We start from the raw sequence: 22318 nt of genomic DNA, 5'->3' as shown, positions 1-22318 counted from the left end.
CCTCTCCCAGCTGGAGGCCCCTGAGGGATTGGGAACCCCCCCAGACCCATGTGTCCCCCAGGGGAGGACATGGCCTGGCCCTGGTGGCATCTCAGAATCACCCATCAGCTGTCATGTTTGAAATGGTTTATTAGGACCAGTGTGGGACAGGGTGGCCACTCTGGGGGTCAGCAGAGTGAGAGGTCACAGTAGGTGGGTCACAGCAGCATGCCCCAGTTTCCCAGGGCGCGGGGCGGTGCTCAGTGGGACGTGGGGGGCTCTCCCGGGGTCCTGTACAGCTTCCGGAGGCTGGAATCCATCAGGAAATCCACAGTCCTGCGGCAGGAGAGGGGGTCAGCGGGCTCCGGGGGGGTCTCTGGGGCACTGCATGTGACGTGGGATGGGTGGGGCTGCCCTTAATATTCCCTGAGACAGCAGTGCCACCACAACCAGGCTTAGCACAGCCTCACTGTGCTAATCCCGGCTCAGCTCCACATAATCCCTGTCCTGGCAGGGACATGCCCTGGCTGGACCCCAGCAAAGCCCCTTTAGAGTGGAGACAGCCCGTCACCACCTCTGCTCCCAGCCCACACCGGGACCGGTCTCCGAGGAGACAAACGCGCTCCATCCCTGCGGCCGTGGGGACGGGGCGGTGCCACCCACTGTCGCCGTCCCCAGGGGTGTCCCGGTGTCCCCGTTACCTGTCGATGGGGGTGATGATGAGGGGGATGGCGGCCAGCCCCAGGGCAGTGGTGGTCCAGCGGCGCACGGGCAGGGGCCAGCGGGTGAGGGAGCCCAGCAGCGCCAGCGAGGCAGCGCAGAGCCGGTTGATGGTGAAGCCGGGGATGGCCACCGAGGCCAGGCTCTGCCACACGAAGGTGTCCACCACGGCCACCCCCACGCGCGTGGGGTCCTGCGGGTGGGCCTGGGGGGACACAGGGGTCAGTGGAAGGGCGGGGACAGAGAGGCTGGGGGGTGAGGAGGGGGTGGCACTCACGGCGGCAGCCTTCCGACCCTTGTCGATGGCGTCGGCGGTCACGTAGGCGGTGGCCACGCCGTAGCTGGCCCACACCACCGGCACTGGCACCAGAGGGCGGAAGGACTCGCCCACCTCGTTGGCATAACCTGAGGGGATGGTAGGCTCAGGGACCGACTGTCCCCATGTCACCTCTCCAGGGTGTCCCAATGTCATGGGATGGATCTTGCACAGGGGGGGTTTGGGGTGCCTGTGCCACCAGCACAGCAGGGCTGGGGTGACCACTGCCAGTGTCTGTGGCTGCCCAGTGCTAGTGACAGTGCCCACTTCTGCTCTCTGGTCTCTGCTCAGTGCCCGTGCCTGGTGCTGGTGGACGATGCCACTAGCTGGGGTCGGTGCTGGTGACAGTGACAGGTGCCCGGTGTTGGTGTGCAGCATTGTTGCCCTGTGTGCTGCTGGTATCTAGTACCAGAACCCCCTATCAGTGCCTGGTGCAGTGCACAGTACCTGCTGCTGGGTATCAGTGCCCTGTGCCCAGCACCATGGACTTGGTGTACTCTGTGGTGTCAGTGCCCTGTGCTCGGTACTACGGACCCAGAGCACTCTGTGGTACCAGTGCTGGGTGTCAGTGCCCTGTGCCCAGTACCACGGACCCAGAGCACTCTGTAGAACCAGTGCTGGGTGTCAGTGCCCTGTACCCAGTACCACGGACCCAAAGCACTCTGTAGAACCAGTGCTGGGTGTCAGTGCCCTGTGCCCGGTACCACGGACCCAGAGCACTCTGTAGAACCAGTGCTGGGTGTCAGTGCCCTGTGCCCGGTACCACGGACCCAGAGCACTCTGTGGTACCAGTGCTGGGTGTCAGTGCCCTGTGCCCAGTACCACGGACCCAGAGCACTCTGTAGAACCAGTGCTGGGTGTCAGTGCCCTGTGCCCGGTACCACGGACCCAGAGCACTCTGTAGAACCAGTGCTGGGTGTCAGTGCCCTGTGCCCGGTACCACGGACCCAGAGCACTCTGTAGAACCAGTGCTGGGTGTCAGTGCCCTGTGCCCGGTACCACGGACCCAGAGCACTCTGTAGAACCAGTGCTGGGTGTCAGTGCCCTGTGCCCGGTACTATGGACCCAGAGCACTCTGTAGAACCAGTGCTGGGTGTCAGTGCCCGGCACCACGTGTGGTACCCAGTACCCGGGGCAGTGCAGTGCCTGGTGCGTGGTGCCGGCGCTCAGCATCAGTGTCCGGTGTCACGTTCCTAAAGCACTGCGGGGTGTCAGTGCCTGGTGCCTGATGTCGGTACCCGGTAGCAGTGGCCAGGGCTGTGCTCGGTGCCCAACACCGCTGCCCAGCTCCCGAGGTCAGTACCCAGCGCCACTGACAGTTCACGGTGCCGGTACCCGGTAACAGGGGCCGGTGCCCGGTATCACTGCCCCGTTTGTGCAGTGCCCCATATCAGGGCCAGGTCCCGGTGGTGGTATTTGATTTTAGTGCCCAATGTCAACGCCCAGGACCCCGTGCCTGTGCCCGGTGTCCCGCGTGACCCGTTTCCCGGTGTCAGCGCTCAATGTCAGCGCCCAGTGCCGGTAACCGCTTCCCCGTGTCAGTGCGCAATGCCAGCGCCCGGTTCCCGGGGTCAGGCTCGGTGTCAGTGCCCGGTGCCCGGTTCCGGTGCTCACCCAGGTATCGGACCCACGTGTCCCGGTACAGGTCGGGCTCCTCCGGCCCCATGGCGCGCGCCAGCGCTCCCGCCGCATGCCCCGCCCCCGTACGTCACCAAACCACGCCCACTCGACGGTTGATTTGCATAACCCCGCCCCCTCCGTCCGTCTCTGTCCCGCCCCTCCCCCCCCCCCGGGGGCCGCGCGATGGCGGCGGGGGCGGGGCCTGCTCGAGCACGTGACCCCGCGGCCTTGCGTCACCCGCGGTCACGGGGGCAGCTGTGGGGCTGGGGGAGAAATTGTGGGGCGGGGGGACAAATTATGGGGCTGGGGGCAGTCACGGTCCGGAGGAACAGTTAGAAGGCTGGCTGGGCAACTGTGAGACTGGGAGGGTGATACTGAGGAGACAGTTATGTGGCTGGGGGCAGCTGGGGTGGTTATGGCACTAGGGGGCAGCCGTGGGGCTGAGGGGGCAGTTGTGGGACTGGGGCACAGTTGTGGGGCTGGGGGAGCAGTTATGAGTCTGAGGGTGCAGTTAGGGGCTGGGGGGAGCAGTAGGGGCAGTTCTGAGACTGGGTGGGAAATTGTGGGACTGGGTGGGTAATTGTGGGACTGGGGGGGCAGCAGGGGCAGTTCTGGGACTGGGTGGGTAATTGTGGGGCTGGAGGCACAGTTGTGGGGCTGAGGGGGCAGTGAGGGGCTGGGGCGGCAGCAGGGGCAGTTCTGGGACTGGGTGGGTAATTGTGGGGCTGAGGGGGCAGTTATGAGTCTGAGGGGGCAGTGAGGGGCTGGGGCGGCAGCAGGGGCAGTTGTGAGTGCAGGGAGCCACAAAGCGGAGCAGACCCTGCTCAGTCCATCCCTTTACTCCCCAGCCCAGGCAGCAGCAGCGGTGGGGCGGGACCCACATAAGGCACAGAGTTTGGGGGCGCCGCGGGTGCTCGGCCCCGTCCGGCCCCCGCCTCAGTCCGGCAGCCCCGGGGCTCAGCCCCGGCTCCATCCTCCCGCGGGGCCGTCCTGGGGGCGCGGTGCAGCCCGGGGGGCTCAGGGGCTGTGGTTGGGGGACTCCCCCTGGATCTGCTGGGCTGAGGCGGTGTCGGGCAGCAGCACCTCCACGCTGTAGCTCACCTTCTTGGAGTGGAGGAAGCTGTAGGTGTTGTCGAAGCGCAGGACGTCTGCGGGGGGACAGGGGTGTGAGGGACACGGCGGGTCGGGGACACGGGGGACGGCCCGGGGACGGCTGGGCACTCACAGATGCCGGGCGTGGAGCAGGTGAGGGAGCCGTCCTCGGGCACCATGTGTGCGTTGTAGCGCTGGTTGGGCAGCACCTCGGTCATGTCGCCCGCCCGCTGCCGCTCCCCCACCTTGGTTTTCAGGTACACCCCGAAGCCGATGTCGGCGCCCTCGGAGCGGAACTGCCACCTGCGGGGCACAGGGCCGGCGCTGTGGCGGGTGGGGACGCTGCTGCCGCCGCCCCCCCGCCGGCACGGAGCCTGCGCTCACCTGAGCACGCAGCCGGGGAAGAGGATCTCGTACTCGACCTGGTGGGACGAGCCCCGGTTCACCACCACCGAGTGCTCGTACTTCTGCGCCAGCTGGTCCCGCACGTAGTAATGCTGGGGCACGTCCCCCCCGTAGTTTATCTGGGAAAGATGGAGGATGTGGGGTGGGGGCACTGCCCAGCAGCCCTAGAGAAGCCAGCAGGGGCTCCTCCTACCTTGCTGGAGCACTTGGGGTCCCCGTCAGGGTCTGTCAGCGTCCCCCCCCCGTACTCCACCGGGATCTGCGAGGGGTCGATGTACTTCTGCAGGACCTCCTTCCAGTTGGCTGGGGGGGAGAACAGTGGGTTTGGGGGGGCTGTGAGTTGGAATATCCAGCCTGGGGGCATGTATCACCCCCATTTGGGACACCCCGGAGAGGGTCAGGACTCACATCCCAGCACCACGACCTTCTTGCGCGTGTCCTCGCTCAGAAAGTGCTTGACCAGGTTGTAGGCCACGGGGAAGAGCTTGGGAGCTGGGGGCAGAGGGGGGCATTAGGGGGGTGTCAGCACATGGGTAAGGGGAGCAGGGCCTGGGGCTGAACTCACCCTTCACAATAAAGAGGCGCTTGAGGGACTCAGGGTAATTCTCCTCGAACATGGACAGGATCTGCAGGATGGGGGGAGTTCAGGTCACCCATGCCATGACCCCTGGGGGATGCAGGGCACTGCAGGGACCTGCTCCTGCATCATCCCAGGGATCAGCCCTGTAGCCCAGCAGGAAGGGGGGTGGGCAGGAGCCCTCACCTCCCCATACGTGTCCACAGCTGGCTTCCAGAGGTGCTTCAGGCCCAGGCCCTCACAGTCGTACACCATCATCACCATCTCAACCTTCTTGCCCAGCTGGGATGGGAGGACGGGGGAATCAGACAGAACCCACGGGGGGGTCCAGGGATGGGGTGGCCCCAGGAGGCTGGTCCCCCCAGCCAGAGCCTCCTCTTAGTGTTGATGTGGGGAGAAGGGGTATCATGGGAGCTGGGACAGGGATACAGGGACAGTGGGAACGTGGAGTGGTGGGGATGGGCAGGATGCAGAGTTATGGGGTGGGAGGATGAACCAGAGATGGACATATGAGGTTGGCAGGGCCATGGATCATGGTGGGGTGGACAGGACATGGACTTGTGGGGCTGACAGAGAGGAACTGGGCATGGACCTGTAGGGCTGGTGAGTGAGGACATTGGCTGGGAGAGATGGACCAGGATGGACATATGGGGCTGGGGAGGACACTGAGTGGTGGCGATGGACAGGACATGGGCTGGCAAGGACAGGCTGAGGGGGGTGGACAGGACATGGACCTGTAAATATACAGGGCTGTCAAGGACATTGTCTGGTAGAGATGGAACAGAGATGGACATATGGGGCTGGGGAGGACTTTGAGTTGTGGGAATGGACATGGACTTATGGGGCTGGCAGGGACATGGACAGAGAGGAATGGACGGGACAGGGACCTATAGGGCTGGGGAAGGGTAAGGGCAGACCAGCTGTGGACATGGAGCTGGCAGGGACACGGTCCCACAGCCTGCTGGGGCCAGCAGAGTGCAGGCAGGTTCCCACCTTTTCAGTCTGCTGCTCACACTCGTGCCGGAGCACCTCACAGTCCCGGAATTTGTTCTTGATCAGGTCCTGCTTGGAGGCAGAGAACAGCAGCCCCTTGGCGTCCATGGGCCCGATGATCTCGTACCACACCGGGCTGCCCTCGCGGTCGTAGCCGCACATGCCGCCGGACATGTACTTCCGGATCACCTGCGGGAGCACGGGGGGCTCAGGCACCTCACACACAGCCCAGGGCACTCGGGGGGTCTGTCCCCTCCAGGGACACTCACCTCAGGTGGCTCCCAGGCGAGGATGTTGTCGGCGTCCATGTGCTTGCGGACCTCGATGTGCTGCAGAGGGGCAGAGCAGGCCAGGGTGAGGTTTGGGACAAGGTGAACCCCAGGGGTGGGTCCCCCTTGCTGGGGTTGGTGTCCCAGGGCCAGCTATGTCCCAGCACAGCAGGGTGCCCCCAAAAGCAGGGTGCCCCTCTCACCTTGCGGAGCATCGCCTCTGCCTTGGGCAGGTCGAAGGAGCGCGCTGCAAGAGAGCAGAGAGCTCAGCCCCCTGCCAGCCCCCCGGGGGGTCCCACCCCACCAGGGCTGTCCCCCACTTGGGCTTACCTCGGAGCCATTTCAGGAGGAAATAGTCGTCCTGGGAGGGTAGGGAGGGCAGCACGTCCTGCAGCTTCTCCCGGAACTGCAGGGACAAACAAGAGGGACAGTTGGTGAAGGGGTCCCTGATCCTCCCCAAAAACCTCAAGGCTGGAGCTTTGTCCCTTCCTTGTCCCCACAAAAACATGCCAGCCAGGACTGGGACACTGCCAGGGGAGAAGGGTCATCCTGTGCCCCCTCCCTGCCCCACGTGCAGCCAGGATCAGCAGTCACCTGTCAGGGGAATGTCCCCAGGGCAGCTGCCATGCTCTGGGTGTCCCCAAGTCCTTGTGTAAGGTGTGAGTGTGGGCTGTCACCACCCCACTCCTCCCGGGGTGTCCCACAGGGACAGGGTGAACCAGTCCCCTCCAGGGGGGTCCTTTGGGATGGATGAAGGCGGTCACTGTCACAGTACACCCCTGGCACAGGCAGGAGGGTGTTGGGGTGCAGGACTGGGAGGTTAGGGGGACCCAGGGTCCCCTCTCCATGTGGCCCTGCTCACCCCAACCAGGCTACGGCTCAAATCTCCGTACCAGCCGAGGCCCTCCCCTTAATGAGCCTGATTAGCTTATCTCCCGCTGAATTTAGGGGTAATTAAACCCGGGATTAGCTCCTTCACCCTGGGACAAAGCCGTGGTGGTGGTGGACAAACGGGTTCGGCCGCTCGCCCTCCTCGCCCGCCCAGGGCACGGCTGGCACCGGGCACGGTTTGGGCTCGGTGCCCCACGCCTGCCCCTGCCCCCCGTGCTAGCACCCGCGGGGTCATCGCCCGCCCGTGGAATTTGGCTGGGTCTGAAAGGCAGCGATAAGATAAACGCACGAGGGTGCCCTCGTGGTTGGGGTGCGCTGAACCCCGATAAAGGCTGGCACCCAAGCACCAGGGGGGCCGTGGGGGGTGACAATCACGGGCTCTGCGTGTCCCCGAGCCCGCAATCCCGGCGGTGACGGGAGGAAGTTTGCCAGTCCCAAGGGAAGGGCGGAAGAAGAATCTGGGGCTCGGCGGTGCCAGTCTGCTGGGACATGAGGGACGGTCCTTCCCTGGTGGGCAGCACCACGGGGGGCTCAGCCCGTGGGCGTGGGGTCCAGGCTGGGATGGAGGGCCCTGCAGTGAGGCAGGAGGTTCCCGAGTCCCGGGGAGGATGGTGCAGCCAGTGGGACCCCCAGCACCCACCCAGGACAGCCCTGCCCTGTGGGCAGCACCACAGTGGGGCTCGGCCCGTGCGTTCGGGGTCCGGGATGAGGGATGGAGGCATCCTGGGGCCGGATCTCGGGGGCAGAGTGGAGGCTGAAGGCGATGGGACGTCCCCGGGGCCAGGAATCGGGGTGAAGGCGCTATGTTTGGGGTGCGGAGCCCTCCGGAGCCCGGAGCGGGGGTGATGCCGGTGGGATCGGAGCCAGGGATGGGGGGGCCGGAGGGAGCGGCGGGAGCCCCGGGAGCGGGGGTGATGCCGGTGTGTTTGGGGTGCGGAGGGGGCCGCGGAGTCCCCCGGGGCCGGAAGCAGAAGTGCGGCCGGTGGGTTTGGGGTGCGGGTGGGGGCGATGCCGGTGGGTTTGGGGTGCGGGTGGGGGCGATGCCGGTCCCGCGGCGGATGCGGGCGCACGTCGGACGGGTCCCCCCGCAGCCCCCCGGTCCCCGCGGCTCACCTGGGCCAGCACCTCCGCCTGCCGCGGGCTCAGGTCCCCGACGCGGCCGCTCATGGTGCGCTGCGGGCGGCTCTGCACGGCCCCGGCGGCCGGGATGGCTCCGAGCACCTCCCCGGGACCGGGACCGCCCCCGGCCCCGCCCGGCCCGGCCCCCTGCCCACCCCCGCGGCCTTGGACCCTGCCCGACCCCTGCCCGCCCGGTCAGCGCCCCGGCCGCGGGGTGGAGGGTGCGGGGGCACAGCGGGCATGGGGGCTATGGGGGGCATGGGGGGTATGGGGGGCATGGGGGCATGAGGAGGCTTAGGGGGTGTGGGGAGTATGTGGGTACTGAAGATATGGGGTATGAGGGACTTGGGTGGGGGTGTAGGAGATATGGGGGCAAGGGGGACTTGGGGTCTATAGGGGACATGTGGGGTAGGGGTGCATGGGGAATATGGGGAACAGGGGGTATGGGGTCACGGGGCCTTGGGGGGCGTGGGGAGCATAGGGATTTGTGGAGGCAAGGGAGAGATGAGTGTAGGGGGCTGCGGGGGTTATGGGGTGTACAGGAGGGTGGGGAGCCCTATGAGTGTTTGGGGGGCACAGTGGGGTTTGGGGGTGTGGTAGGACATTGGGGTATGAAGAGAGATGGTGATATGGGGCAGGTGTCAGGGGGAGGGGACAGTGATGAGGACAGTGACAGGGATGGGAGGTGGGGACAGAGATGGAAAGTGGGGCAGGGACTGGGGCAGGGTGCCAGATGGAAGGGACAGGGCATGGATGGGAGATGGTGACAGGGACAGATTGAGGGCTCAGGTGCTGTGGTTGGATCAGGAGCAGGGTGCCCATGGGGCTGTGTGTGTGCAATGGAGCCATGGATGTCCCACAGAGCCCATGTCCCCCATGGACACATGGTTGTCCCTGAGAGCTCCACATGTGCTATGGAACCATATTTGTCCCATGGAGCTGTGGATGTCCCATGGGTGTCCTGTGAAGCTATACATGTCCATGGATAGCCCATGGAAACATCCCATGAAACCATACACGTCCCTGGGGGCTGTGGATGTCCCACAGAGCCATCTGTGTCCCATCTGTGCATGTCCCAAGGAGCCATTTATGTGCCATGGAGTTGTCTGTGTCCCTTGGAACTGGGACCCATAGATGTCTCATGGAGCCATCCATGTTCTGTGGTCCCCTGGAGCTGCAGATGTCCAGGAAGCCATCCATATCCCACATACCTATGGATGTTCCACGGAGCCATTCACACCCCTTACGTGTCCCCTCCATGGGGCAGCTCTGGCAGCAGCCACCCCCAGGCCCCATTTTGGTGTCCCCCCCCAAATCCACACAGTCCAGCACCTGTGTCCTCGCCATTCCAGGCTGGCTGCCGAGCCAGCCATGCTCCTGGCTGTTGTTTATGGCACATCCAGACCCGTTGCAATTGGGATGTTTCACCATGTGGTTAAACCGGCTCTGGCTGCAGCCGTGGGAGGAGGGACCATGCCCACCCTGTGATTACACCCCCACACTTACAACATTGATGGGGACATGAGGGACACAGGGACACACCCAGACCCATCCCACAGCACCCTGCAGCCATGGGAACTGGGTCCCACAGCCACAAGTCCCGTCCCTGGCATGGCCCCTGCCAAAAGCAGGTCAGCCTGGGCCCATGCCGCAGCTAATCCAGCCAGCAAATCCCCTGGAGGCACATGTGCTGGCCACACGTGGCCAGAGTGGGGCCAGGATGGGGCACCCAGGGGCCAGGATGTGGCACTGGGGGCTGCCTGGCACCCACCAGGCTGGGGGTGTTGAGGGGTGTCCAGTGCAGGGGGCAGTTGGGTTTTGTGGTACTCAGGTGTTGGTGTGTGCCCATGTCAGTCAGGTGTGCCCATGTCCCTGCCTGTGCCGTGGCTCTGGGTGCCCATGTCCCCTTGTGTCCCTGTATCCCCACATGGGGATGTGGTGGACATGGTATCTGTGTCCCCGTGCCTGCTCCTGTCCCTGACACTCTTTTGGTCACAGTTGGTTTCCTGGTCGCTGCATCCATCCCTGTCCCTGTCCTGCTGCCGCTGGCAGTACCCATTCTGGTTCCAGCCCTTGTCCCTGTCTTGCTCCTGCTCCCAGTCCCTGCTTCCATTTCTCTCCTGATTCCCATCCTCCTCCTGGTCCTGGTCCTGGCTTTTGTCCCTGTGTTGGTCCCACTCCCTGTTGTTTTTCCAGTGCTTCTCCTTGTTCCTGTCTTCCACCTGGTTCCTGCTTCCGTTCCCACCCTGGTCTCATCCTTGTCCTTTTCCCTGCCCCATCTTGTCCCAGTGGTGGTTTCCATCCCAGTCTCAGCCCTTGTCCCTGTCTCAATCTTTATCCTGGTTCCCATTTGCTGTCCCTGTCCCTCTCCTGGTCCCCATCCTGGTCCCTGTCCCCATCACCTTATTTTGCATCTCTGCTCTGCTCCAGTGTCCAGCTTGGTCATGATCCTTGTCCCTGTCTCAGCCTTGGTCCCCGCTCCCTGTCACTGTACCTCTCCTCCTCTCTGTCCTCATCCTGGTCTGCATCCCCGTCCCCATCCCCATCCCCATCCCCGTCCCCGTCCCCATCCCCATCCCCATCCCCATCCCCATCCTTGTCTTTATTCTAGTCCCCATCCCGATCCCTGTCCCTATCTTTATCCCGACCCTTGTCCCTGTCCCGGTCCCCATCCCGATCCCTGTCCCTATCTTCATCCCGACCCTTGTCCCTTTCCCTGTCCCTGTCTTTATCCCGACTCTTGTCTCGATACCTGTCCCAGTCTCCATCCCGATACCTGTTCCTGTCTTTATCTCGACCCTTGTCCCGATCCCTGTGTCTATCTTTATCCCGACCCTTGTCCCTGTCCCGGTCCCCATCCCGATCCCTGTCCCAGTCTCCATCCCGATACCTGTCCCTGTCTTTATCAGGACCCTTGTCCCTGTCCCGGTCCCCATCCCGATCCCTGTCCCCGTCCCCATGCCGATAGCTGTTCCTGACTTTATCCCGACCCTTGTCCCGATCCCTACCCCTATCTTTATCCCGACCCTTGTCCCTGTCCCGGTCCCCATCCCGATCCCCATGCCCATCCCGACCCTTGTCCCTGTCCCGGTCCCCATCCCGATCCCTGTCCCGGTCGGGGCTCTCGGGCGCCCCCTGCGGGCGGTGGTGGCGCGGCGGGTCCTCCCGGCCGGCAGGGGGCGCTGCGGGGCGCGGGGCGCGCAGCCATGGCGGCGGTGCGGGCGGCGCTGCTCGCCCCGCTGCTGGCGCTCGGCCGGGCCGGCTCGGGGCCCGCCACCCCCGCGCGGGTCGAGGTGGCCGTGTCGGGGCCCGGGGCGGCGGGGCCGGACGGGGATGGGGCCGGCAGCGCGGGCGCGGAGCGCGGCGGCTCGTACACGCTGCGCGGGGCCGTGCTGGGAGCGGGGGGCGGCCGGGCCGGGCCGGGCCGGGGCGGCCCGCGGGGGGAGCGGGAGCAGACGGAGATCCAAGGCCGCCTGGTGCTGGTGAGCGCGGGGAAACCGAGAGTGGGGCTGGGGGTGCTCTTGGCACTGGCGGGGGACTGGGAGGGGAGACGTGGGAACGGGAAGGCACTGGGAGGTGTTGGGGGGCAGTAAGGGAGGGAGGGGAACAGTGGGGACTGGGGGCAGTGGGAGGCATTGGGGGCTCCTGGCTGGGTGCTGGGGGAAGCGGTGGGGACTGGGAGGTACTGAGAGGCCAGGGGGCTTTGGCAGGGCAGTGGTCGGTGTGGGACGGAGGGGAGGTCAGTGGGCACTGTGGGCCGGGGGCTGTGGGGTGAGTCCGTGGGCATTGGGAAAGGAATGGGGCAGGGGAGGAGTGGGAACTGAAGGGCACTGGGAGGCACGGGGGCTTGGTGGGGAGGCCAGAGACACTAGGGGCCTGAGCAGGGCAGGTAGGCGCTGCTCGGTGTGGCCAGCAGCACAGAGGGGATGCAGCCGGGGGCGCAGTGAGGGCCGGGCTGTGTGCCTGTGTTAGCGCAGCTGCTGTCCCTCCCCTCACAGTGCCCAGCTCCCCTGGGGGCATGGGGGTGCTTTGGGGGGGCCCTGAACCTTGGGGTCCATCCCAGCTCCCTCTCCTTGCCGTGTCCCCAGGTGGGTGACGTGGAGCCGGACCTGAGCGCTGCTGACAGCTGGATTGGGGTGGTGCCCGTGGGCATTGAAGAGCCGGCAGAGGGTCCCCGGGGCGCCAAGGAGGAGTCCTTCACCACCGCTGTTGTCACCAAGGTGAACCTCTGTCTGAGCCTGTCCCCTGCCTGGCCTGAGGGCTGCCGTGGTGTTTGCAGGTCCCAAACCCACAGGGGTGTCACCTGGGGTGTCTCCTGGCTAGATCTGGGGATTTCCTGGTCTGTAGCCAGGGAGTTCTGACCCCTCTTGGGTCCCTTTGCTGAGTGCCTCCTGCAGCAGGACAGGAGCTTGTTGGGGACACAGCCCTGCTGTCCCCTGACCGTGTCCCCACTGCCCTGCAGATGAAGCGAGCCCTGGTGCTGGGGGCCTCTGCCCTGCTCATCCTGGCGCTGAACCAGAACGCCATCCGTGAGGTAGGACAGTGCCGGCGGTGGGGCGGGGGGGATTGTGCCCCCCTGACGGCTCCTTTCCCTCCCGGTGCAGCTGGACGTGTCCCAGCTGCTGGCCAAGCCCGTCATCGTCATCCAGTCCTCCGACAATGTCACCCGGCTGCTGGGAGCACTGCTGCGGTATGGGCGGGCTGTGGGAGGGGCTGGACCCGCCTTGTCACTACCTTGTCCTTGCCTTGTCCCCCAGCAGGCTGTGACACCCAGGGACCATCCTGGGGGTCTCTCACTCAGCCCATCATGTTTGTTGGGGTGGTGTTGCATCATGCCAAGGCCAGCTGGGGCTGAGATGTATTTCTAGGGGAGATCTGGGTTAGATCCAGCCCCCCCCACCCCAGGCTGGAGCTCTTCCACAGGTCCCCATGTGGTGGCAGGTGGCCTCAGCCAAGAGCTTTATGACTCTTTAGAAATTATCCAGACCAGTTAGTTCTCATCATGGCACTGGCATTTCCACAACCTCTGTGGGTGCTTGTTCTCACTTCCAGCAGCAGTGGGACCTTGTTGATTCTCCTGATGTGGGGCATTGGGACTGCTGCCATGGTGTAACACATGGGGAAACTGAAGCATGAGGTTGGGAGGAGCCCTGTGCAGGTCACTGAGGGCTGGGCACAGCTGGGAAGGAAGTGTCTTGCTGTCACCTCCCCTGTGTGTTCCTCTGGCCCCCCTGGGTCCCTGCCCATCCCTGTGGGGAGGGGGTGCTCCCTGGCACTGGGGAGCTGTGCCTGGATCCTGCTGTGTCCATGGAATGGACACTTTTCTCTTTGCTCACAGTGGGCTCCGGGCTACAGCAAAGATCACATACCAGGCAGTGCTGCTGGAGAACCTGGTATGTCTGTCTGTCCTCCTGTTCCTCATCCTGCCAGTGGGAGAGCAGGGCATGACTGTGCCCAGCCAAACTTCCCTGATCCATGGGAAGCAGCTGGAGAGGGAAGGGAAGGGAAGGGAAGGGAAGGGAAGGGAAGGGAAGGGAAGGGAAGGGAAGGGAAGGGAAGGGAAGGGAAGGGAAGGGAAGGGAAGGGAAGGGAAGGGAAGGGAAGGGAAGGGAAGGGAAGGGAAGGGAAGGGAAGGGAAGGGAACCCATGGGAACAGGGCAGCTGGCAGCAGCAGTGTCCCTCCTCCTGGGACACGTGTGCTGGCATTGCCTGTGGCCATCAGCAATGCCGTGCCCTGCCTTGCAGGGAGTGACCCTCACACTGTGGTCCACCTGCGGCCTGTCCCGAGGGGGCCTCTACGGGGAGTGGCAGGGGGTCATCTGCCCTGGGGAGAGCAGCTCGCAGGTCCAGGTACGGTGCTGGGTTTGGGTGGGGCTGGGAGTGGGGCTGGGTCCCCACTGCACTGTCCCCACAGAAGTACCTGCAGCAGCTGTGGAACACCATCCTGCTGATCGCCCTGCTGCTCTGCACCGGCGTCATGGTGCAGGCCCAGCGCCAGTCCCGGCAGGACCTGTCGGAGCGGGATGCTGAGGTGGGAACGTGGGAATGTCTCAGCTGTGTGCCGTGCTGGGGGGCAGTGGGGTGGGCTCTGACCCCAGGTGGGAATGTCTGCAGTGTGTGCCATGCTGGGGGCAGTGGGGTGGGCTGTGGGGTGGGCTCTGACCTGAGGTGGGAATGTGGGAATGTCTCAGCTCTGTGCTGTGCTGGGGGCTGTGGGGTGGCTCTGACCCAATGTGGGAATGTCTGCTCTGTGTGCTGTGCTGGGGCAGTGGGGTGGCTCTGACCCGAGGTGGGAATGTGGGAATGTCTCAGCTCTGTGCTGTGCTGTGCTGGGGCAGTGGGGTGGCTCTGAGCCTCGGCTCTGCCCCGCAGCTGGACCTGAAGCAGCACATCCGGCGGCGGCTGCTGGCGCTGAAGACCCGGCGGTACCATCCCGGGAAGCCGCCCCGGGCCCAGGCCTGCGAGATCGACAGCTGTGCTGTCTGCCTGGACCAGTTCCACAAGAGCCAGGTGGGACTGGGCAGACTGGAGCCCCCCTAGGCTGAGCCTCCAGTCGCTGGCCAGGGCCAGGGTGTCCCTGCTGGCACCCAGCTGTGCTCACGTGTGCCCTCACTTCCCTGCTGGCAGTGGCTGCGGGTGCTGCCCTGCTCCCATGAGTTCCACCGGGACTGCGTGGATCCCTGGCTCCTGCTGCAGCAGACCTGCCCTCTCTGCAAACGCAACATCCTGGGTGAGAACCGCCCTGACACCCAGCCGAGCCCCGCTGACCCTGGGGCGCCGGCTGGGCAGGAGTGCCAAGGCTGTCTGTCCTCCCTTGCAGGGAACTGCTGCACAGACAGCTAGCTGGCCTGAGGACACGCTGCAGGCACAGACCCACGGCTGCTCCAGGGACATGGAGGGGGGCAGGGGGTGCCCAGCAAGCGGTGCTTGCTGTAGGAGCAGAGTTGGTGTGGCTGTGCCCTCACAGTGCCCAGACTTTGGAGAGGGAAGGACTCGGGGCTCTCCTGCCGGGTGTGAGTAGAGGGGTGGGGGTCCAGATGGGCAGTGTTGGGGAGGGAAGATTTGGGGCACCTGTGGGTGTAACGGGGTGGGGGGCTGGGGCAGGGAGAGCCCTGGTCCTGCTGCGCTCTTGCCCTGCTCACGGCAGTTTTTCTAACTCTTGGGTTTTTTGTCTATTTGCTGGTGGCTGTGGCAGGGTAGGCAGAGCCTGGCTGCCGTGCCAGCCCCTCTGGGAGGTGGGTGACAGACCTGCCAGGGCTAGGGCTGGCAGGGCAGTGGGGAGACTCCCTCACTGTGGGAGGGCTGGGGTCGGATGCTTTATTTATAATAAGTTATTAGAAAGGATGGCACAAGGTGGCTGCAGAGCCAGCATAGTGTCTGGGGACAGGCCATGGGCCCTGCCCAGATCCTGCCCCACAGGCTGCAATGTGGCACATGTCCATCCCTATTAAACATGGAGCAAGGACTGACTGTGTGGTTTGTGTGGGTCTTGCATGGTGCTCACAGTGCTGGGGAGGCAGCTCAGAGTTCAGGGCCAGCCTGTGGCAGTGACTTGGTGGTTCCCAGCCCCTCTGGGTGCTCATGGAGGGGCGACTTTTCCAGGTTGTGGCTGTGCTAAGGGCAGCTCTGCTTTCCTCTTCAAGTGTGGCCACATCCCAGTCTCCTCTTGGGAATGGTTCCTAGCAGGAGCTAGCACATGCTGTGCCCTGGCATCAGCCCCAGGGCTCTTCTGGGGACTCCAGCAGCAGCGTAGCCATGGGTAACTGAGCTCCAGAGCCCAGGAACGTCCCTGGAGCAGCTCCCCAAGGGACAAAGCAAAGCCCAGGTTTCCTGAGGGAATTTGCCTTCCTGATGCACAAAGAACCAGTAACGAGGTCCCCTGGGCAGGGCAGGTGGCAGCTGGTGGAACACAGCTTCTCAGTTAGGAAATTGAGAGTGATGTGTGTTTATTTGTGGTGAGCCCTGGTGTGCTGTGAGGGGAGGCCGAGCCCCAGGTGTCGCACTGGGAGCGTCAGGCAGGCTTTGGCCTGGAATGTGGGCTCTGCCCCGAGCTGCTTGGAGTGCTGGCTGCTGGGAGCTCTGTGCCAGGCCTTGTCAATGCATCCCAGCATCCCTGGGCTGGCCCTGCTGCTTCCACTGCTGAGCTTCCTGCGGGGTGGGAGCAGTTAAAGGGGAGGAAGAACAGGGAACCCCCAGCCCCTTTGGGTTCCTACTCACCCAGGAGTGTTCTGCCTGCTGGCCTCCCCGTGGAGCTCAGACCCCAGCTGGGCCTGTGGGACAAGCTGGGGAAGGGAAGAAGAGGTGAAATTTCCCCCCATGAGCTTCAGCTCCAGTCACATCCCATGGCCACCACAGCTGGTGGCACAGAGGTGGAAAGGAGCTGGAACCAGCCTCGGGTAACTCAGGCAACACCATTTAAACCACAGCAACCTCTCAGCAGCATGAGGAGCCTGGGCTTGGCCCTCCCGGGGTGCCCAGAGGATGTCTGGGGGCCATGGGGTGGTTTTGGGGTACACAGCACCCAGCCAGTGGCACCCAGCTCACCTTGAGCACGCCCTGCTCAGCTGCTGCCTTCACCTTGGCGAGCAGAGCCTCAAGCTGCACGTTCTCCTGCTGCAGCACCTGGATCCGGATGCTGTTGGCCTGAAGCTGATTCTCCATGTCCTCTGTCAAGTTCCCACTGCCTGCAAACAAAATCCAAGAGAGCCCAGCCTGCTGCTGCTGCCTGGCTGCTCAGAGGTGTGGGCATCCCTCCTGCCTCCCAAGGACAGGAGCCTGCCCTGGGCAGGGAGCACCAGCACAGCCCAGGAAGTGGCAGCTGGGACCCTGTAGGCAAAGGAAGCTCTGCCATGCCCTGGTCCTGCTGTGTATCCTGGCCCAAATGTGGGATGCACAGCACCCATGCAGGGAAGCATGTTGGGGTGGTCACAGCTTTGCATGGGGTCTGAGCCCTTCCTGGATTATCAGTGGGAGTGTCTGGGGCAAATAGGATGCCCTGGGAGCTCGAGACCCCAAGGCACAAACCCACTGTGCTGCCATCTGCTCCCTTACTCTCAAACTGCATCTCAGTGGGGACGTGGAGATCAGGGAAGAACACCAGGAGCCTTTCCCGCTCCCTCAGCTCCTGTGCCTGTTCCTCCAGCCGGGATGTGTTTGCCTGCAGCTCCAGGATGGATTGCTCCAGTGCCAGCTTCTCCTGCTGCAGCGTGTCCAGCAGCTCCTGCATGGCACAGCAGGGAGGAGGTGAAGTTTGCAGAGTGAGGACTCAGCCCCTCATGGAAAGCTGATGATAAAGATGTCCTATGACTGGGAAATGGACAGTGACAATGTGTAGGGTTTTAGCTGTGAGATCCCTGTGTGTACTGGAAGCAGGAGCACCAGCCATGAAGTGTGGAGTGTGCCCAGGTGTCCAAGAACAGAACACTGGAGATGTGGAAACACCTCAAGATGTCCCTTCCTTCTGCTCCCCTCTGCCCTGACTCAGCAGAGACTTGTCTGGCACAGGGTGGAGGGATAAGGCTCTTCCCCAGGAGTCCCATGAGGACGTGGCCATGTGGCAATGTCACCCTAGGCCCCAGAGCATCCCTCTTGGGAAAATTCTGGCTGTGGGTGTGGGACAAGGCAGTATGTGGCTCCTGACAGCCCTGTGTAGCAGCACTCACCTGCTGTGCCTGGAGCTGTTTCCCACTCTGCTCCTGGCTCTGCTCCAGCTGCTCCGCCAGCCGGGCCTTGTCCTCCTCGGCCTCTCCCAGGCTGGCCTGCAGCTCCTCCCTCTCCTGGTCCAGGCAGTCCAGCTGCTGCAGCAGGGCCCTCTGCTTAGCCTGCAGGGACTGTGGTGGGGGGTGAGCCCGTGTGGGGCTGTGGCAGCCGCTCCCCACAGCCCTGGCACCGGGCAGCAGCTCAGCCGTACCTCCTGCTGCCGGAACATGCTCTCCACGCGGACCTTCTCCTTCTCCAGCTGCACGCTGCTGGCACTCAGCTTCTGCTCCAGGCTGTCCCTCTGGCCTGTGAGCACCTGCACCTTCTCCTCCAGCTCCAGCACCTGGCTCCTGGCCACCATTGTGGTCCTCATCTCCTCCAGCAAGGTGGTCTTGGAGAGCTCTGGGAAGACACAGCCACCATGGCCCAGGCTGGGCAGGGGCGAGAAGCTGGAGCACCATGGAGGTGATGAGAGGGATGGGGGTGTTCAGCCTGAAGAAGAGAAGGCTCCAGAGAGAAGTTAAGAACCTTTTCCAGTGCCTAGAGGCACTCCAAAAGAGCTGGAGAGGGACTTGGGACAAGGGCCTGGAGTGACAAAACAATGGGGAATGGCTTTCCACTACCAGAGGGCAGGGTTAGATGGGATAGGGGGAAGAGATTATTCCCTGTGAGGGTGCTGAGGCCCTGGCACAGGGTGCCCTGAGAAGCTGTGGCTGCCCCTGAATCCCTGAAGTGTCCAAGGCCAGGTTGGACAGGGCTTGGAGCAGCCTGGGACAGTGGAAGGTGTCCCTGCCCACGGCAGGGTGGAATGGGATGGGCTTTAATATCCCTGCAGATCCAAACCAGTCCATGATTCTGTGGTTCAGGGGCACCCCATGCCCTCCACAGGCCCTGGCAAAGGGAGGCAGGTCTGACAGGAGGCCTGTGAACCCCCCAGACCTCCACCAGCATCAGCCCACTCTGGCACTGGATGATGTTAGGTTGCTGCTGTGAAAGAGGCCCATCCTCTGAGATCTACATGAGCTCTACAGCCCAATGTGGGGGTGCTAGGGCCTACATGGGTGTGAAACACTGGGGTGAGGGGGGAGATGTGTGAGCTGGGTGAGCCCCTGGGTAAGCCCCTTACCCAGCTCCTGCACAGCAACCTGCTTCGCTGCCAGCTCCTCCTTCAGGGCTGAGAGTCGCTCCTCCAGCAGAGCAGCTCCTAAACCAGCACAAAAACCCCCTCATTAATCAGTTCCTCGAAAAAAAACTAAACCAAGGGGCAGCAAACAGCCACACCAAAGTGTTTTCATCCAGTGATCGTGTTGTGCTGCCAGGGATGAGTGATAGCACACAGACAACCAGCTCTCACTGCCCAGGATTAGCCTCACAGCAGGGAAAATCCCCCAGCACCTACAAAACACCCTGCTGGTTGTGGTGGGGCCAGAATTTGCCCAGGGACTCTGTTCTTCTCCTGAAAATGCCCCCGGGCATGGGAGGGGGTGCTGGAACAGCTCTGTACCTCTCCGGAGGTCGTCCTTGTCCTGCTCCAGCCTGGCCACAGCCTCGGAATGCTCCTTTTCCTTGGCTTTCAGGCTCTGCTCAGCCTTGCTCTGCTGCTCTGCTTGGGTGTGCTTCTCTGCCTGCAGCTTCCTGGAAAAGTCCTCCACCTGTTTCTGCAGCTTCTCCTTCTGTTTGCCCATCTTTTCCAGCTCAGCCTTCACGGGGTTCAGCTGCTGCAGCAGCCCCTGGAGGTGTTTGTTGATCCGGGAGAGGTCCTTGCTCTGCTCTGTGGCCCAGTAGCTCATGTCTGCTGCAGAGAGGTTCCTTCTCACTGCGCTGTCCTCCAGCGCCTCCTGGAATTTGCTGAGAGCTGAAGGGATGTTCTGGCTCTGGCAGATGCTGGTGATGGCTCTGCCCACCTCGTGGAGGCTGGCCTGGGCGCTGGAGCAGGTGTCACAGGAGCCCAGGGGTGACCCCAGGGTCTGTGTGGGGACACTGCGGGTGCTCCGAGCCCGGCTGGAGCCAGCGCTGGGCTGGGAGCTGCCTGAGCTGCCCAGCACATGGACACTGGGACACAGGCACACAGAGGTGGGCTGGGCACCCTCTGGGGCAGTTCCTGACTCCAAAACATCTGGCAAGAAGCTTTTTGGGTGATCCTTCTGGTATTTCCCAGCTTGGGGAGCAGAGGGTGGAATGGATTGCTGTGTGGGGATCTCCCACCTGCAATCCTTCTCCTGAGGGAGAGAGCACAGAACAAAACCAGAGCCCAGATCAAAGTGGAAATGACCATAAAAGCCTAAATCAGGTGTGGAGATAGGACAGCAATGCAGCCAAGGGACAGTGACCAAGGGCAAGCCTCAGCAGCAAAACCTACACCCCAACTCCCCACCATCCCTTCTTTCCCACCCCCTGCACTGCCTCCTGGTTTTGCCACATAGATTGTTGTGAGACTTTTCCATGAGAAAGATTATATTGGGGAAAATAAAATGCAGGAGAGGTTGTTTTTACCACCAGTTATTTCACTGTTTTGAGGCAGCTCAGATCCACAGCGGGATCAGCAGAGCTGCAGCCTTTTGGCAGCAGGAGAATATTTTCCAAGTTCTAGAGGCAGCCCAGCTCACTCATCCCAAGATCCTGGAGCAGGATGGATGCAGTGGCACAGCTGGGAGGGGTGGGGTGGAGGGCAGGGACTCAGGCTGGGAGGGGACAGATGTGTGACACTCAAAGGCTGCACACACATCTGGTGCGGCCACAGGGCGCTGAGAAGGACCACGATCCAAATCCTGGGGGGAGGGGAGTGACTCAGCTCATGGGGACGTCCCCAGATGTCCCACCTCGTCCCGGAGCTGCTGGCAGAAGGCGCCGAGTCTCAGCATGGTGCTCCAGAAGGTCCTGGCCGTGAGCCCCGCAGACATGCAGGGCCCCAGGGGCCGGGCCGGCGGCACCCTGCGCCCGCTCAGCAGCGTCTCTGCGAACCCCGTGAAGCCCTGCAGCAGCAGCAGCAGCCTGTCCCGGTGGGAAAACACGCCTTGGAGCAAGGCAGCCCGGAATGCAGCCCCTCCCATCACCCGGACACAGCCGGTGTGATGCAGGAAGGTGGGACTGCTGCTCCCCAGGCATGGATCACTTCATGCAGCTGCCACTTCCAAGAGGCTGTGATTAAGATTTGGGGCACCCATGCTACTGCAAATCCTGACTTTAAGGGCCAAGAGCTCAGTGGGAATGGCTCATGTTTCCAACCAGAGCTGTATTTATTTCACCCAGACTGCAAAAGGGGCTTTGACCTTCCAGGGCGGTGGATACAGCTGTGTCCAAGTGTTTCCAAGATTTTGGGAGGCAGTTTAACAAGCCTGTCCCATCTGCTCCAGCACAGCTCCTGGGTGGAGCATGTCTGGCTCTGCTTCTTCATGGCCAGTTTGTGCTGGGAGCTCTAAGCAGGGAAAGGAGTTGGGTTTTAAAGCTCAGCAGGGCATGAGGCCAGGGTGTTGACCATGGAAATACATGGGCAACAAAGCATCCAAACTACTTTAAAAAAATCATGGGATATCCTGAGCAGGAAGGGATCCAGGGATTATCCAGTCCAACTCCTGGCCCTACACAGACACCCCAACAATCCCACCCTGTGCCTCAGAGCATTGTCCAAAGGCTCCTGGAGCTCTGGCAGCCTTGGGGCCGTGATGTGGCACTTGGTGCCAGGGTTTAATTGATAAGGTGGTGTTATGTCACAGGTTGGACCTGATATCTCCAAGGTCATTTCCAACCTAGCTGATTCTGCGATCATTGGGAACCTTTTCAGTGCTCAGCACCTTCTGGGGGCAGAACCTTGTCCTGATATCCAGCCTAAACCTCCCTGGCAGAGCTCCAGCCATGCCTTTGAATCCCATCCCTGGTCACAGAGATCAGAGCTGTCCCGGGCAGGAGCTGCAGCCCCAGTGAGCTCTCACCCTCAGCCCTTCACCACCTCTCAGCCTTCACTTGGACAGTGTTTAACAGCTTTAAGTTCTTTCTGTGCTGAGGTGCCCAAAACCGGGATAAGCTCAGCAGGTCAGACACACAACTCCCCTTTCCCGCTGCGGGTGCCTGGGGCTCTCACCTGTCTATGAGCAGCTCCAGCAGCACCACGTGTGCGTGCTGGCTGAACTCGGGGTCGCTGTCGCTGTGCCTGTAGCGCTGCAGCAGCAGCGGGATGTCCAGCTCGCAGGACACCTTGTCGGGGAACTTCCATGAGGGGAAGCGCACGGCGCCGGCCCGGGAGCACACGTCGGCGATGGCGGCCTGCAGGTCGCGCAGGTCGGCCCGCAGGCTCTCCATGCAGCCGCGGTGGCCCAGGAGGTGCGCCATGCTGCGGGGGGACGCGGCCTGGGGACAACGCGGCCACCAAGCCTGGGGTGGAGGGAAGGCGCTACCGGGACCGGCTGCTGGAAAGGGACCAGCACGGTACTCCCGGGCCCGGCGCTCTGCAGGAGTGCTGGGGAACGAGGGAACCGCGGAGAAGCCGCGGGCCCGGAGCCTGTGCTAGGCCTCGGCGTCCCGGCCCTGTCGCCGTGGCAACCACGCCCCTCTCGCGCCGCAGTGGTGCATTCCTGCCTCGGGACCCCCCCGCGCGGGGCGATAATGGTTCATCCCGCAGCGCTCCCAGTGCCCACCCCGTTC

At 63.2% G+C, this 22318-nt stretch overlaps 4 protein-coding genes across 7 annotated transcripts; 1 reads left to right on the top strand and 3 right to left on the bottom strand.

Moving 5' to 3' along the window:
* Positions 1-111: 111 nt before the first annotated feature.
* MTFP1 (mitochondrial fission process 1) lies at positions 112-2778 on the bottom strand. 2 transcript variants are annotated; one of them, XM_056504479.1, is made up of 4 exons: positions 2630-2778; positions 977-1104; positions 681-904; positions 112-315 (listed from the first exon to the last, which is right to left on the bottom strand). In XM_056504479.1, the coding sequence occupies exons 1-4, from the start codon at positions 2679-2681 to the stop codon at positions 240-242; spliced, it is 480 nt and encodes a 159-aa protein (XP_056360454.1). In that variant the 5' UTR covers positions 2682-2778; the 3' UTR covers positions 112-239. The 2 variants fall into 2 exon arrangements, with proteins under 2 accessions (XP_056360454.1, XP_056360453.1); XM_056504478.1 differs by having other exon boundaries at positions 977-2734.
* Positions 2779-3471: 693 nt separating this feature from the next.
* On the bottom strand, positions 3472-8101 carry SEC14L2 (SEC14 like lipid binding 2). The gene is made up of 12 exons (XM_056504477.1): positions 7976-8101; positions 6302-6377; positions 6175-6218; positions 5972-6031; positions 5703-5891; positions 4896-4991; positions 4698-4758; positions 4541-4624; positions 4326-4435; positions 4112-4251; positions 3861-4030; positions 3472-3783 (listed from the first exon to the last, which is right to left on the bottom strand). Exons 1-12 carry the CDS (start codon positions 8027-8029, stop codon positions 3653-3655), a joined length of 1215 nt encoding a protein of 404 aa, XP_056360452.1. The 5' UTR covers positions 8030-8101; the 3' UTR covers positions 3472-3652.
* Positions 8102-11172: 3071 nt separating this feature from the next.
* RNF215 (ring finger protein 215) lies at positions 11173-15450 on the top strand. The gene is made up of 10 exons (XM_056504250.1): positions 11173-11463; positions 12070-12201; positions 12444-12515; positions 12586-12671; positions 13320-13374; positions 13727-13831; positions 13896-14012; positions 14354-14491; positions 14609-14711; positions 14802-15450. The coding sequence occupies exons 1-10, from the start codon at positions 11188-11190 to the stop codon at positions 14822-14824; spliced, it is 1107 nt and encodes a 368-aa protein (XP_056360225.1). The 5' UTR covers positions 11173-11187; the 3' UTR covers positions 14825-15450.
* Positions 15451-15550: 100 nt separating this feature from the next.
* On the bottom strand, positions 15551-22282 carry CCDC157 (coiled-coil domain containing 157). Of its 3 annotated transcripts, XM_056504246.1 has the most exons (10): positions 21759-22282; positions 20500-20671; positions 19185-19899; positions 18807-18884; positions 17892-18082; positions 17644-17811; positions 17033-17201; positions 16526-16665; positions 16199-16263; positions 15551-16129 (listed from the first exon to the last, which is right to left on the bottom strand). In XM_056504246.1, exons 1-10 carry the CDS (start codon positions 22004-22006, stop codon positions 15928-15930), a joined length of 2148 nt encoding a protein of 715 aa, XP_056360221.1. In that variant the 5' UTR covers positions 22007-22282; the 3' UTR covers positions 15551-15927. The 3 variants fall into 3 exon arrangements, with proteins under 3 accessions (XP_056360221.1, XP_056360224.1, XP_056360223.1); XM_056504249.1 differs by having other exon boundaries at positions 16037-16263; XM_056504248.1 differs by lacking the exon at positions 15551-16129 and having other exon boundaries at positions 16186-16665.
* Positions 22283-22318: the final 36 nt, after the last annotated feature.

This window comes from Oenanthe melanoleuca, chromosome 15, assembly GCF_029582105.1.
Source record: "Oenanthe melanoleuca isolate GR-GAL-2019-014 chromosome 15, OMel1.0, whole genome shotgun sequence".
Classification (NCBI taxonomy): Eukaryota; Metazoa; Chordata; class Aves; order Passeriformes; family Muscicapidae; genus Oenanthe; species Oenanthe melanoleuca.
Note: the sequence above shows the minus strand (reverse complement) of the source record. Positions and strands in the feature narration are given on the sequence as shown.